The sequence below is a fragment of the Bubalus bubalis genome, chromosome 3 (genome assembly GCF_019923935.1).
Source record: "Bubalus bubalis isolate 160015118507 breed Murrah chromosome 3, NDDB_SH_1, whole genome shotgun sequence".
Lineage (NCBI taxonomy): Eukaryota > Metazoa > Chordata > Mammalia > Artiodactyla > Bovidae > Bubalus > Bubalus bubalis.
The window spans coordinates 166,035,222-166,051,659 of record NC_059159.1 but is presented as its reverse complement, the minus strand read 5'-3'; the positions used below and the strand labels follow the sequence as shown (position 1 = coordinate 166,051,659).

At 46.5% G+C, this 16,438-nt stretch overlaps 1 protein-coding gene across 13 annotated transcripts in view; it reads left to right on the top strand.

The window, feature by feature from the left end:
- The window catches only part of TNC (tenascin C), a 102,002-nt gene that overhangs the window by 43,811 nt on the left and 41,753 nt on the right, over nt 1-16,438 (top strand). For 7 of the 13 annotated variants that reach the window (XM_044940513.2, XM_044940511.2, XM_044940512.2 and 4 more), the window contains 7 exons: nt 55-240; nt 484-573; nt 2,124-2,387; nt 10,634-10,906; nt 11,469-11,741; nt 12,330-12,602; nt 15,470-15,742. In XM_044940513.2, coding sequence (XP_044796448.2) covers nt 55-240; nt 484-573; nt 2,124-2,387; nt 10,634-10,906; nt 11,469-11,741; nt 12,330-12,602; nt 15,470-15,742 — 1,632 coding nt within the window. The remainder of the gene's footprint in view (nt 1-54; nt 241-483; nt 574-2,123; nt 2,388-10,633; nt 10,907-11,468; nt 11,742-12,329; nt 12,603-15,469; nt 15,743-16,438) is intronic. The other 6 variants (XM_044940514.2, XM_025279213.3, XM_025279216.3 and 3 more) reach the window with 4 other exon arrangements.

Genomic DNA, 16,438 nt, shown 5'->3' with positions numbered 1-16,438 from the left:
CAGTCTCCTGTGCCTGGCGCTCTCAGTACCAGTGCCCTTTCCTCTCCCAAACAGGCCTGGATGCGCCCAGGAATCTCCGCCGCATCTCCCAGACAGACAACAGCATCACCTTGGAGTGGAGGAACGTCAAGGCGGCCGCCGACAGTTACAGAATTAAGTATGCACCCATCTCTGGAGGCGACCATGCGGAGGTAGAAGTCCCCAGGAGCCAACACACCACAACCAGAACCACGCTCACAGGTGAGCTCCACACCCCTACCCGACCGGACCCGGGGGCACATCCCCACCTTGCAGCCCTCCAGAGAGAGAAAAATAGCCCGTTCCCCATTGTCCCTCTCCCTCGGGCGTCAGTGAGTCAGGCCGTGGAACAGGCCAGCCGTTGAGAAATTGTAGCCTTCAGGGCCTAGCTCAGGGGCCTTTTTATGGTCCTCTGAAAGTTTGTCCAGTTTTGGATTGAATCTCAACCTGTTCATTCTCTCCTAGGGCTGAGGCCAGGAACTGAATATGGAATTGGGGTGTCTGCTGTGAAGGGGGACAAGGAGAGTGACCCAGCCACCATCAATGCGGCCACAGGTGAGACGGCCTGGCTTCCCACCACCATGGGACAGGCACTAACAGACACGATGGGGCCAGGAGGCAGGAAACCTGCCTAGAAAGAAGTGTAGATGCCCAGAGAAAAACAAGGCTTCAAGGATCACCCAGCCCAGATGTTCACATTCAAAAGGAGCATAAGGACCCAGGATCCAATGCAGACCACTTACACATATCCTTTTTTTATCTTTTTATTTGGAGGTAATTGTAGATTCACATGCACTCTAAGAAAGAATACAGAGAGATCTGTGCCCTTTGACTAGTTCCTCCCAGTGTAACATTTGTGTATCTTAAGAACACTATCACAACCATGAAAATGACACTGATATAATCTATCAAGTTTATTCAGATTTCACTCCACTGTGTGTGTGTTTGTATGTGTATATTTAGTTCTATGAACTTGGAGCATGAACTTGGGTGAATTCCGGGAGATGGTAAGGGACAGGGAGGCTTGGCGTGCTGCAGTCCATGGGGTCTCAAAGGGCCGGATATGACTTAGTGACTGAACGACATTTAGTTCGATGTGATTTATCACCTGTAGATTTGGAATCCACCACTTCAGTCAAGAATGAGTAGTGGCATCACACTGAGTCCTCCGTGCTACACTTTCCCATCCCCATGGTCACCACCCTCCTTCCACTTCACCCTAACCCTTGGCAGTCAAGGGTTGATCTGGTCTTTGTCCCGTCTCAAGAATGCTACATAAAAGGAATCATGCAGCACACGAACTTTAGAGACTGGCTTGTTCACTCAGAATAATTCTCTTTAGCCACCAGGGAAGCCCCATGATTCTCAGCATGAGTGTGAGAGAGTATGAAGGTCCCTCAGTTGTGTCTGACTCTTTGTGATCCCATGAACTGTAACTGGCTAGCCTCCTCTGTCCATGGAATTCTCCAGGCAAGAATACTGGGGTGGGTTTCCATTTCCTTCTCTAGGGGATCTTTCCGACCCAGTGATTGAACCTGGATCTCCTGCATTAGAGGCAGATTCTTTACCATCTGAGCAACCAGGGAAAGAGAGGAAAGGAAAGTGAAGTCACTCAGTCATGTCTGACTCTTTGCAACCCCATGGACTGTAGCCTACCAGGCTCATTGGTCCTTGGGATTTTCCAGGCAAGAGTACTGGAATGGGTTTCCATTTCCTTCTCCAGGAGATCTTCCCAACCCAGGAATTGAGCCTGGGTCTCCCGCATTGTAGGCAGATGCTTTATCATCTGAGCCACCAGGGAAGCCCCACTAACTCTCTTGAGATCCATCCAAATCGTGCCTTGTATCAGTAATCAGCTCCTTCTAAATGCTTTTGCGTATCATCTCAGTATGGATATATCACTATAATATTTTTAATCTTCCCAAACACAATGAGGTACTGTACAATGGCATTTCACACAGGTGAAAACTGAGACTCAGGTGAGATGCCTGAAGCCACACATCTCTACAGCAGACCTCAGACTGTGGCCCACAGCCACCCTTCAGTCCTAGAATCAGCCCTGCCCTGAAGCCTGAAGGGTGTTCAACTCTCTGTTTTCCTCCCAGAGCTGGACACACCCAAGGACCTTCGGGTTTCTGACCCTACGGAGACCAGCCTGACCCTCATCTGGCGGACGCCGGTGGCCAAGTTTGACCGTTACCGCCTCAACTACAGTCTTCCTTCGGGCCAGCCAAAGGAGGTGCAGCTCACCAGAGACACCACCTCCTACGTCCTGAAAGGCCTGGAACCTGGGCAGGAATACAGCATCCTGCTCACAGCAGAGAAAGGCAGACACAAGAGCAAGCCGGCACGGGTGCAGGCGACCACAGGTGAGGTAGATGCGCTCTGAGCTCTCTCCAGACCCTCTGATGACCCTGAGGCCGGCAGACCCATCAGCCAGGTTGTCTTCAAATGAGAAGAACAGATGGGAAGACAGGGACTTTCTCTACTCATGAATCCTCTAAATGCCATTTGAGTCACTTACAGATCTTTTCCTCTTGTCCACTGACATGTCCCTCGCTGTTCCTCGAAGTTCCCTCGCTGGGCAATCAATAATGGCTTTTAAATATTTCTTCCTAGGAGAACTTAAAGCATGAGAGTTTGTGCTTGTCTTTGGTTCTTTTTGTTTTAATTTCATGTTTTCATAGAAATGAATGTTATATTTTTTTTTCTTGTTTTCCCCCTCTTTAGCACAGTCCATTAACTTTTCATTTTATTTCTTTTCAAGATGACCAAGAGGTTCAGAGTAATTCTTTGGTTATGACCTATTAAATATTTTTATTCCAGGTCTTTTGCCCTCCTCTCAGGTTACCTGAAATGCTGCACACAGTCCTGTGAGCCTGTCATAGAGCCCTTCTCCTTTTTCTCTTACTCATTAAGTGATGAATTTTGTTTATCCATGACAGCTTAATCCTGACCTCCAGTATCCCTTCTAGCCCAAGTATCCTGTTCTTTGTACCTGCCCCCATGTTTCTTCAATGGCTAAATTGGAAAAAAAAAAAAAAACATCGGTTCTTCTTTTATGAATATGCATATTTAATTTTGGCTCCCAAATAGTCAAGAGGTATAGGTGGAAAATGTTAATTCTTCAGAAAGTGATAAAAGCTTAGTTTCAGTTTAATTAGTATTTATTGAGAACCCATTGAATACATGGTATCATGCTGATATTTGAAGACAAATTGATCGTGTACTTACTTAGCACTGTTATTTTGGCTCATGTGCTCCTGCTCTTAGTCTGTGGGGAAGACCAGATAGTCTGAGTGTTAGATGAAACTCACCCAAAGAAAGGAAGTAACTGGGGTAATCAGGATAAGCCAGAGAAAGTGTCTTGACAGAGACACTATTCCGGCTGAATCTCCATAAGCAGAAAAGGGGTTACCGTGATGGGCATATTTGAAAATGCCTTGAAAAGTCTTAGTCATTTATAAATACTTTCACCTACACATAACGGAAATCTCAAGTTACAGAACTCTAGCAAGACACAGGGTGGTTTCCTCTCTGATAAAGTAGGTCGGAGGTTAGGTGGTTCGGTGCTGGCCCAGCAAGTCCAGATTATCAGGGATTTGGGCTCCTTCTATCCTTCTCTTCCACTAGTCTTAGTCCTTGGCCTGCATTCTCAAAGCCACCTCCATGTCACAATAGGGCTGCTTCAGTGCAGCCTTCGCATCTGTGTTATAGGCGGCATGAAGGAGGAAGAAACAGGAACAAAAGACAGTGCCTCCCAGACGAGTCTGTCTGGAATCCTCCCCAATGACTTCTTACATTTTACTGGCCACTTCTAGCTATCAGTCAGTCTAGGAAAGGTAGTCTGAGCTGTGTGCATTGCTGCCCACATAGTTTGTAAGGAAGAGGGGGTGGGTATTTGGTAGACAAAGAATAGCCTCTTCAGAAAGGACTTCAGCCTGCCAGGCTCCTCTGCTCACGAATTTCCCAGGCAAGAATATTGGAGTGGGTTGTCGTTTCTTCCTCCAGCAGATCTCCCTGACCCAGGGACTGAACCTGTGTCTTCAGTGTCTGCTGCACTGGCAGGAGAGTTGTTTTTGTTTGTTTGTTTGTTTTTGTTTCTGCTTTTTACCAGCTGAGCTACAGATCCATTTGCTAAAGTGAACTTAGGTGGTCACTTCTATTGACTCTATGCATGGACTGCTTCCAGCCAGCTATGAGATGAGCATCAAGGATCCTTGGATGGGGCAGGGGTAGCTTAATCATAGATGAGGTGGGGAGAATAAATTGGAAAGAAATAAATCAATGGTAGAGATTTGAATGGTTCAGCTTGTAAAACATGAGCTTGTTGTAAGATGTGAAGGGGCCACAAATGAATCAGAGAAACAAGAGAATAATTTCTTCTTCTTTCCCTCCTCCTCTTCTTCTCCCTCCTCTTCTTCCTATTCTTCCTCTTCCTCCTTCCTTCCTCCCTCTCTGTCTCCCTCTCTCTTTCCTTTTCCCTCAGTTTCACAAATGCTAAGTTATAGAGGATTTCCTGGCTCCTCTCAGTCATCTCACCCTCTGGCCATGACCACTTTATCTCTTATCTCCAGCAGGGAATCCCCAGGCTTCAGCAGCTCAGGGAGATGAAAGCTTTCAAGTGAATCACAGGCTGGAATTACTTTGCCTCTGACTAAGAGCCCAGTTTGGCATCCCAGAGGCTCAGTGGTTTCATTTTCCCAGCCGTGCCTTTTTAACACCATTTAAAGAAATCACGTTGTATATTTAAAGGCATTCCTCACTCATTACAGGAAAAAATGTGCAAAGTTCCTTGTGTGGGTTCTTCCTCCACTGTCTCTGGAATATTTCTCTCTATGGCTTTCTCTATGACTTTCTCCATAGAACTATTTTATTTCATTAAGAGTGAGGTGGACGTTTCTGTCTGTCTCCTGAAGTCTATCTTCCCAATAAGCATCTCGTACAATATCTTCCCAGTAAATATCTCCTACATTTACTCAGTCGGTAATGCACTACAGCCATGTTCCATGCTAAGTTCTGGGGATACTCGGGCAATGAAGACAGGTCTGTGTTTCCAGGGAGCTCACTAGTAAACAGACACTTTCATTGCTGTAACTGGGGGTGTGGGGGTGCAAAGGATACCTTCTAAGTATCAAGACAGGCTTAATACGGGACAAAGCCTTTGGATAGACACAGAGGAGGCAGGCAGGACTGTGTTGTGGAATACATAAGGAAGTAGAAGTCCAGGTACCTGGCCTTGCTAAATACAGGGAGAAAAATGAAACAGGAAAAGTGGAAGCCCTCAGGGGAATGTACCATGTGGCTATGAGCCTTGAAATGTCAAAGGGCTGTAGGTTCAAACTCAGAAGAAAGGGCTTCCCAGCTCTGCATCTAGATTCTTAATAGCAGAAGTCCGAAAAACACTGCTCACTATCTGTGAGCTTACAGAGAAATCGGCTCCCCAAAGCATCTTCCCCAGAGAATTCCAGGACTCGAGTCATAGCACTGAGCCAAAGCACAAGCCTTTTCCTGGATGCAGCATCAAGTTAAAAGTATGCATTACCTGACTGCCCATCATACCTGAAATATAATGCAGGGACCCTACCACAGGCTACACAGCCCTAAATAATTTGGTCCCTCCCATCGCCCTGACTTGGCTCGCTCCCACCACTTGTCCACTTGCTCATTTCACTGTGGGCACCCTGGCCCTTTTGCTGTTCCTTACATATGCCAAGCTGGCTCCTACCTGAGGGCCTTTGCACATGCTTCTGCTGCTGCCTATATACCCCTCCTCTCCCAGGTCTTCACCCAGCACCTCCCTCATTTCATTCAGCTCAAGTGTCATCTCAAAAGACATCTCTGTCTGCCAGTCTAAAAGGGTGCCCTGTCCTCATTCACCCCTTCAGACTGCTCCAGAGTTCCTCAGGACACTTGCCTGGCCTGACAGCACTCGCTATGTGGTTTACTTTTCTGTGGCCTGCCTCCTGTGTGCACGTGTGCTAAGCCGCTTCAGTCATCTCCGGCTCTTTGAGACCCTATGGTGGACTGTAGCCCGCCAGGCTCCTCTGTCCACGGGATTCTCCAGGCAAGAATCCTGGAGTGGGTTGCCACGCTTGCTGCATGGCCTGCCTCCTCTTCCGACCAGAATGTAAGGACTCTATGTCTTAGTCAGCGCTGCAACCCCGGCGCCTTGAATACGTGGCACAGGCTTCAGGAGCCTTTGGGGACCCCAGCTCCTCCAGAGGCAGTATTTCCACTGAATCTTCTGGTCTTTTGCTTTCACCCCTGCAGCAACAGCCCAAATTCTCTCCCTTAAGAGTTAAGGGAAGGCAAGCCATTCTCCTGGAGTCTTTAATTAAGCTTGTGCTCAGTCGTGTCCAACTCTTCGCAACCCCATGAACTGCAGCCCACCAGGCTCCTCTGTTTACAGGATATTCCAGGCAAGAATACTGGAATGGGCTACCATTTCCCGCTCCATAATTAATCTTACTCTGGATAAAACTGGGAGGAAAGAAAGAAGGAAAGATAGGAGGGAGGGAGAAAGAAAGAGGGAATAAAGGAAGGAAAGAAAAAAGGCACTAGTGGTAAAGAACCTGCCTGCCAACGAAGGAGACCTAAGAGATGCAGATCCAATCCCTGGGTTGGGAGGATCCCCTGGAGAAGGGCATGGCAACCCACTCCAGGATTCTTGCCTGGAGAATCCCGTGGAAAGAGGAACCTGGCAGGCTACAGTCCATAGCGTCGCAAAGAGTCAGACGCGACTGAAGCATCTCAGCATGCACACATCCCTGTTAGCACAAATTAGTGTGTGCCAAGTGTCCGTCCCACACCCAGCATCTGTAGTCTAGTAAACTTAGCAAAACCCTGCTTGAAGTGGAGGCCATGATTTGCTGTGAGCAGTAAGGGACATAAAGCCGGGAGAATATGCAGATACACGAGGCCAATAAAGCATCTTTCCACACCATGTAAGACTCAACAGCGATACCCCCATAATTCTCAAGGGTCTGGGGAAGCAGAGAGGTGGAATTTTCTTTTTAGCAACATCTGCAAGTAACAGAGAACACTCTGCTCTAATTGGCCTCTTTGATTTTTCTCATGGAGCAAACTGAAATTTAGTCAAATATTTATCCATCCAACAAATATTTATGTCTTACCTGCCATGGGTCAGGCAGCACTGGCATAAAGAACAGAAGGACACAACCCCTCCCCTCAGGAAATGATGCATACTGCAATGAGAATGAGAGAATGGAAACCAAAATTAAAAGACTGTGACTAGTTTGTTTAGAGGCAAATGTGGGAAGCTACAGGAGCACAGAGACAAATACCCATCCAAGACTTGAGCAAAGTGAAGGCAGGGTATCAGAGAAGGCTTCTTGGGAGAGCTGGTACTTTACCGAGTCCTCAAAAAGAAACAAGAATTGGGCAAGTGGAGTGCTGACATTTCTAGCTAGAGGAATAGCATGTGGCAAGTTCAAACACATGAGAAACTTTGTTAGTGCAACACCAGCCATACAGTCTGCTGTATGATGGAGCTGGAAAACAGGGTTCAAGGTCACAGACATCATCAGTATCTTCTACAAAGGGCAGTGAAGATCATGCTAAGGGGCTTGGGTTTCATTTTTGACAGTGTTAAGTCCCCCAAAACTGTTAGAGCAGGCAAAGCTTTGAATTTCCATTAACTTTACAAGAGGACATCAAAACAATTTAATCTCCCCTTGGGTGGTCCTCAGGCTTGAATTTGGCCATTCTGCTGCTGTAGGAGAATCACTGTTTCCCATGAGTGAGCATTAAAAGTGGAAGCCTCATCAGTCAGCACTTGGTAATGACCATCTACATGATGGTGGAAATCTAAAGATTTAAAGTTGGCACAGCCAGAAATTCCTCCAGGCCAGCTGGTCAACTCACCGTGAGCCCAGAAATGGGATTTTGAAATTCTGATTTCCCAGGCCCACTGACATTGTTCAGAGGGTAGATGCCAGTGCACAGCTGTAAGGAAAAAGACAACAGCCTTTTCATAAAGAAAGGCCAAGAAATTCGGTGTGGAATATACAACGGAAACACTGGGCTTCTGGGACAGTAAGCCCACAAGTGTGTCATTTGCTGTTGAAATGCAGAGTCCGCATTTACATGAAGCCTCTTGGTCTCCATCTTGAGTGTTGCTTGCTGTATTTTTATTCATAGCATTCCCTCTCTTTTCATAATTCTTTCCCACCTCCCTTTATTTTAACTACTGATATTATTCATTGGAATTACACTTTTACTTATGTGTCAGGCACTTGTTTAGTGAAGTGTTTTGGGTAGGGTACCAATAGCCAAAAATTTTGGTGGACTATTATAATAGTAAATGACTATTATCATTTGCTGAGCAACATGACATTATATGAAAATTACTCTATCAGCTGTACCAAGCGATGAAGCAGAGTATGAGGGACATTGTATGATAGTATCTGAGGCATGTACAAAAGCTGATGCAAAGAGAAAAGATGGTTCTCATGAGAAAGAGACATTTTCTAAGGTGGATCTCCTCTTTCCAATCATCTTTACTGCAACAGCTTAATAGACAATCTGTAACCCTCCCTTCCCCGATTAGGTAGTTCTCCCCACATCTCTTGCAACCTGGTATCTGAAAGTTCTTCCATGGGGAAAAAAATATATATTTTATGTCATAATTTAGAGAGAGAGCTTAAAAAGCAGTTACCTGAGAGGAAACACAGTTGAAGGGGACCAACTGTCAATGTCAGCTAAGTCCCTGACAAGCAGTTTTGACAGCAGCAGAGGAAAAAAAAGAAGAAAGTGGGATAAAAAAGGAGAGTTTATGAGCCACAGAATTGATTCCCTTAACTTTGCAGTCTGACTTAGATTGGTTTTTGTCCCATGTCTCTTTATGGATGAAGGCTCTTGGCATATTTGAAAAGGTCACACTCCTGAGTCTAGTTGTGCTGAAAGTCCAAGTTCAAGGGAATAATTACTGCTCCTGGAGCACTGCACCCAGCTGCGCAGAGGCCACGGGCTAAAAGATGGCTGACCATTTTTCCTTTCTTTCCCCAGAAGTATGGATAGATACATCCCTTTGAGCTTGGAGCCCTCTCTTCCTCACCTGGACCACATTTGTGTGGTTAAGAACTGCTATGTGGTCTCGGACAAAGGCTCCAGGACACAGATTTGGGTTAAAGGAAGTGTCCGTAAGAATGACAGTCAAGGTCAGGTACGGCATATACTTTCTGCAAGGACAGTCAGTATTTTAGGCTTTTCAGGCCATAGGGTCTCAGCTCCTCTGTTGTACCACACTGCAGCACATAAGCAGCCATCAGCAGAACGTGGATGCAGAGGCATGGCTGAGTCCCAGTGACATTTTACTTATGACATCAAAATTTGAATCTCATACATTTCATCTTCATGAAGTGTTCTTCTTTAGATTTTTCTAACCATTTGAAAAATTTAAAAGTGTTGTTAGCTCACTGATTACCAAATTGGCAGCAGGCTGGATCTGACCCTCAGATCCTAGCTAGCAGTCCCCTGTTGTAGATCAAACAGGATTTGAAGTAGTGTCAGGTTTTGCCAAACTAGAACAATCAGGAAGAACATTCCCCAGAAAGTAGAAAAGTCTGAATCAAATAGATTCTGCAGGAGAAACGTTTTCCCTTCTGAACTGATATCTTCAATCTAACAGCAGGCTAAGATTTTCAAATGAGAAGTCAGCTTTAATGGACACAGGAGGCTGATTTGAAATAAGCAGCAATATAAAGTATATATGGAGAGAAACAATGTATTCACTTATATAAGCTCAAGTCAGTTCTTACTCTGTTGTTTAGAGGATGTTTCCAGATAAAAATCCTCTCTTCCCAGGTGATGCAAAGACCACTTAGGCTCAGTCCTGGGAAAAGTATCACCTTGAAGTGAGACATGTGAGTGTTCTGTGCTGTGCTCATTCCAGAGATGAATAAAGACAGCAAATTCAGCTTTAATTGAGCTTAATAACTGTTCTCCCAGGGCATTTCTTTCTGTCCAATGAGGGAGAGCTTTGCAGAGACTCAGCTCTTTGTTCAGGACAGCCTTACTTGTCCCATGTTAATTTATCTCTGATCTGTCCACAGTGGTTTATGTAAACTGATTTGAGCCCCACAAACTGACAAAAATCCCAGCATAAAGAGACTGTGAAACATGCCTTCCCAGGGAGATGGAGGAAGCACAGAAAGGAAGGGAATCTAAGAGGAGCCAATTTTCTCAAAATACAGCAGGCTGGCCAGCTCAGACTAAGGATCCCAAGAGGAGCAGCTGAAGGCTCTTCTTTATGATCTCATCCCTAGGATGAGAGACGCTTCTTAAAATGGAAACTGCAGCCTAGAGCAGTGCTAACACAGACGTGTAACACTTTCTAAATCCACAGGACGCTGATCAATGGAAAAATATTTTCAAAAGACAAACCCCAATACGCAACAAGGCAAAATAAGTATTATATTGACTTTCCTGCTAGTGTTTTGATGGCAACAGCATGGCTCAGGGGTGCAGTGAGTAAAACACGAGACTGGGCCCCACGGCCCCTCCGCACCCAAAGTGGGTTTGCATTTCTAAGTTCCCAAATGGAAAGCGTTTTAGGCACGGTTTAACGGACCCCATCTCTGTCATTATTCAGACTATGCCCCTGAACTGGGAAACCTCACCGTGACCGAGGCTGGCTGGGATGGCCTCAGACTCAACTGGACCGCCGCTGACCAGGCCTTTGAGCACTTTGTCATTCAGGTGCAGGAGGCCAACGGGGTGGAGGCGGCTCAGAACCTCACGGTGCCTGGGAACCTGCGGACTGTGGACGTCCCGGGCCTGAAGGCCGCCACCCCTTACAGAGTCACCATCCACGGGGTGATGCGGGACTATAGGACCCCAGTGCTCTCTGCTGAGGCCTCCACAGGTACCTCTTACCTTTCTGTCTCTAGCTTCTGTTTTTCCCAACAGGAAACTGCCCAAGGATAATCAGATGCAGCTCGTTTTTGAACAGACTTGAATACCCCAAGATATAGCACTGTGGTGCTTGATAATGGGAAGAAATAAGGCTGCACAGCTCCTGGGGCACCTTTCACAGTGCCCGTCATGTGAACCACAGCCTTTCGGGCTCTGCAATGCCCAGCCTGGGGACTATGCGCTGAGCCCCTATGGCAGGGCCCTTTGGCTTCACAGGCTTCCTCCTGGGTAGGGAGGCTAAGGCATTATATCTAAAAGGAAAAATAATCATAAGAATCTTCTTGTCTTCTGGAGGAGAGGGCAATTCCTTAATAAAATAAGATCACGAATGTTTTCCTACACCTCACCCCGACGGCTCTATTTCTCAAATTTAGGAATCTGCGTGATGCATGGCTCTCTAAAGAAAGTCACATTCCTTTAAAAAAATAATGTCAGGCCTGCTCTTCCATTACAGAGTCCCTGGATCGGTGTGTGTGATTTGATCATTAAACGAGTTCTTTGTCCTTCTCCAGGAGACACTCCCCACTTGGGAGAGGTCACGGTGTCCAAGGTGGGCTGGGAGGCCCTCAAACTCAACTGGACGGCTCCAGAAGGGGTCTACGAGCAGTTTCTCATTCAGGTGCAGGAGCCTGGCATGGAGGAGGCAGCCCAGAACCTCACTGTCCCGGGAGGGCTGAGGTCCGTGGACCTGCCTGGGCTCAAGGCAGCCACTCACTATAGCATCACCATCCGTGGGGTCACTCGGGACTTCAGCACAGCCCCTCACTCTGTTGAAGTCTTAACAGGTACTCTAGGCTGCTTCACTAACTTGCTTCCTCCCACTTAAGAGGGATCCATGCTCTTCCCTCATCTAAACTGGGCTCTGCTCCTACCCCAGCGGGGAGTGCCATGATTCACCCAGAGGTCCTGTCCCTTGCTTGGCCAGGTCCTAGTCCTAGCATGGGAGCCAATTCCGTGGAAAGCTCCATGTTCTCTTCTCTTGCATAAATTAAGAGGTGACTTTTCTTTCAAAGCAAGTTTCAGCCATATTATCTAAGAAGTTGGAAAGCACACTTGGCGAGTGGGGAAAAAAAAAAATGATCTTAGCTCATTTTAAGAACGCACCAAAGGACTCCCTGAAGCCCCATCTGTATGTCAAGAATGGAAGTTGTGAACAATTCTGAGAACTGTCTATGAAAGACAAAGGCTGACTAGAAAAGCCCTGGCTTCAGTGCCAATAGCTAGAGTGTGCTCGACACCTGCTGTAAATCACACATCTGTGATCAACACCAACCAGACAACTCTCCCGACCTCAGCCACAATGCCCTCTCACCTGAATCCCAGAATGCCATTGCCTTTTTTTAGTAACTTGGCAACTCTGTCTCCTTATGCAGAGGAGGTTCCAGGTCTGGGGAACCTCACAGTGACCAAGGTTAGCTGGGATGCCCTCAGACTGCACTGGACCAGCCCCGATGGGATCTATGAACAGTTTGTCATTAAGATCCGGGAGACTGACCAGCCCCAAGAAGTTCACAGTCTCACGGTTCCTGGCAGCCAGCACTCCGTGGAGATTCCAGGCCTCAAGGCTGGTACCTCTTACACAATCACCCTGCGTGGCGAGGTCAGGGACCACAGCACTCAACCCCTTGCTGTGGAGGTCATCACAGGTATACAACCCTCTTCCCCATGCCAGGGACCCCAGCCTGTCATTGGAATAGAGAAAATTCCCCAGGAGTCAGGGACTGCTCTCAAAGCTGTTGGCAGTCAGCATGAACACAAGCTCTAACTCCAGAGGGTCTGAGTTGGAATTCCACCTTACTGGCTGAATAATCTTGGGTATCTCATTTTATACCTCTGAGCCTTCATTTCTCACCTTTGAATCAGAGATAATACTCTGACCTCAGAAGACTGTCATGAGCAGTAAATGAAGTAATGGATGAGAGTTCTTAGCAAGGCACCCATTCTGTAGTAAATTTTGAATGGCAAATAGCTAAATTTATCCAATAGCAACACATCATAGTATAATTAACATACACAGCAGGGTTGTGACACAGAATACAGTCAGAAGTTTCTAGAGAAATCTTAGCATTAGTGGCCTCAGAGTCACTGATGGCCATCCATCTGGTAGTCAGACAACTGCAGAATAAACTCTGAAATGATCTATCACCATCTGCAGAAGTTAGCCAAGTCTGTCTCTCTCTCCTTAGCAGATCCTTGAAGCAGGGCTATTTCCAAGAAAGGACAGTCATGTTGGACTTCAGTGTTTTAGATTCAGTTTGGAGAGGAAAAACAATTCATCTCAATTTGTCCCCTGAAAATATGCAACTCCATCTGTTACAGAAAACTGTGCTGGTCATGAGGTTGCTAGAAACAGCTTTAAAAGGATCATGGAGAAATGGGTCTGATTTGGGGGATTAGGGTTTTTATGGGCTTCCCTTGTGGCTCAGCTGGTAAAGAATCTGCCTGCAATGAGGGATACCTGGGTTTGATCCCTGGGTTGGGAAGATCCCCTGGAGAAGGGAAAGGCTACCAACTCCAGTATTCTGGCCTGGAGTGTTTTTATGCTGGGCTCTAAGCCCATGCCCTTCTCTACACACCCTGTGTTTTAATCCCACCCAAATAACCTAATCAAATGAATTGTCTTTCTTGCTGAGATATACTGAACAAACCTGGTCCTTGCTAGAAGCTGTATAAGAAAAGTTATGTGGCAGTACACCTGACCTGACCAGATTATCAATGGCCTGTATTTCCTGAAATATTATCAAACCAAACAGGAGCAAAAGGGGCCTTTGGGACACATGAGATCTCAGAGCAAAGTATAGAGATCTACATCTGTAGTTTATAAACTTTGTGTTTTTAGCAGAATTCCTTTTGCGTGGGCAGTCTTACAAGGAGACCCACCAAGAACAGCCCTTCCTGGTGAGCTGGGAAGGAGGAGACGGCCTTCCACACCCATGTTTCCAACCCAGTTCTTCCATAAAAGGACCAGTTCTACAGTCTAAATGCAGCCCCTCCAAAAGGTCCAGTTTGCCCAGATGCCCCATCAGCACTGAATCCTGGAATACCTGAGAACCGGTACCTCATACTTTTTCTGATGGAAATCTTGCAGATATTGTCTTTTCTGACTTTGAATCCATGGTCACTTCAGCCTCAAAAAAAAAAAAAAAAGGCTGGGAGATTACATTTAATCCTGAGCAGCAGTGAGTTTTTCCTTATCTGGAACGCAAACTTTCTATATCAGTAATGACTACATTAAATTTCCTTCCCACATTGTTCAGTTCAGTCGCTCAGTCGTGTCTGACTCTTTGCGACCCCATGAACCGCAGCACGCCAGGCCTCCTGTCCTACACTGTAGAAAAATGAATGGTGGGCGCTGCTCTGCACCATCTGCAGAGTAAAACATAATCACTTTTAATTAAGAGTGGACACTCATTTCACACACAGGGCCTTGCTTTGTGAAGCAAGCGTTCTTCATTCAGACACAAAGTGCTGTCAGGAGAAGCCAGGAGGGAACGTGCCAAGCCAAGAACTCAGTATGGAAACTTTGATCCCTGACAGATGAGGAAAGTCTGGAGGTAAAACATCAGACTTGTCCAAACCTGATTCAGCACATGGTTTGTGCACCCAGTCAGCTCGCCTGTGGCCAGCGAAGAGCGGGCCTCTCCAGAGCTCAGTAATGAGATGAAGCAGGGAATTCTCTCCCACGTGACCAAGAAGTTCCAAGGAGGAACATCAAAACATCTGTGTATCCGTGGGTTCCACATTCTCAAATTCAACTAACCAATATCAAAAATATTAGGGGAAAGAATTCTGGGGAGCTTCAAAAAGCCAAACTTGAATTTGCCATGTGCTGGTAACTACATACATGGCATTTACATTGCATTAGGTATTGTAAGTAATCTAGAGATGATTTTTAAAGTATACAGGAGGATGCACGTGCTGCTGCCCCTGCTAAGTCGCGTCAGTCGTGTCCGACTCTGTGCAACCCCATAGACAGCAGCCCACCAGGCTCCCCCGTCCCTGGGATTCTCCAGGCAAGAATACCAGAGTGGGTTGCCATTTCCTCCTCCAGGGGATCTTTCTGACCCAGAGATGGAGCCCAGGTCTCCTGCATTGCAAGCGGATTCTTTACCATCTGAGCCATTAGGGAAATCCCTATACTTTTAACCAATTCTTACTTCTCTTACCCTGACCCACAATGCCACCTTTTCCATGGCCTTTTAGGTGCTATTCATGCATGATCCTCAGAGACCTCCCTGTGGGTTGTCAATGGTTGAAAATATTTGGGAAAATATTGTCATCACCAGGTCAAGGATAAGCAACACAGATGATCCCCTTTGTGACTGCCTTCATCTCCCTAAGAAAGCTGTGGCCAGTTACTGCAGTTCAAAATGAAATTTCCTGAGATCAGGAATGAGCACACACACAAGAAAACCTTTTGCACCTTTTTGTCTTCCCTAGAGCTGGGCTGTGGGACGTTCCTTCCTCATGTTTGGTTGGCAGAACTGACCAATTCCTCTCTGTCCTTCTTCAGCGGAGCTCCCCCAGCTGGGAGACTTAGTCGTGACCGAGGCTGGCTGGGATGGCCTCAGACTCAACTGGACCGCCGCTGACCAGGCCTTTGAGCACTTTGTCATTCAGGTGCAGGAGGCCAACGGGGTGGAGGCGGCTCAGAACCTCACGGTGCCCGGGAACATGCAGGCTGTGGACATCCCGGGCCTGAAGGCTGTCACCCCTTACAGAGTCACCATCCACGGGGTGATGCGGGGCTATAGGACCCCAGTGCTCTCTGCTGAGGCCTCCACAGGTACCTTGTTCTCCCTGTCCAGGGTGATTTCTCTCCAAGAGATCGTGTGAGGAGTCAGCTTGCATCCATACCTAAATCCTTCCCATGTGCCCATTAGCTGCTGAACTTGCATGCTCAGAGACCTGCCCGTGGGCTGTGCCTTGGTCCAGATGCCTTTGACATCTCAGGAATGTACGTGCAGATGTGGCCTTTTCTGACCTCTAACCTCTCCCAGACCTTACCTGTCTAGTCCTGTAACTGCACCTGTTTTGAATGACAGCTTTCCATTTCATGAGCCAGCTTGATGGTCTCCATTCTCTTCCCTCGTGGTTGGATGAAACCAGAAGCCAACCTTCCCACATGTGAGTTCTGATGGAGCACATGTTATTTACTTTAGAGTCTTTTTGTTGGAAGTTGAAAATGGTGCTTTACTATTCCTAATCCCTCAAGGATATGGGCACCGTGGTTCTTGCATTTAAAAAGAAATGTTTTAATTTAAATGTTTCTCTAAAATGAACTGAGTATAATAAGAGAACTGAATTACCCTCCTCCAAGCAGTTCTCTCAGATACTGAGTCATTGTTAGAACATCAAATTAGCAAATAGCTAGACCAGAAAAGAAAAAAAAAAAATCACATAATTATGACTGGAGACTGTACCAAAGAAAAAGCCATTCATTAGCAGAAGTACACACAGCAGCATTTGAAGTGATGAATGT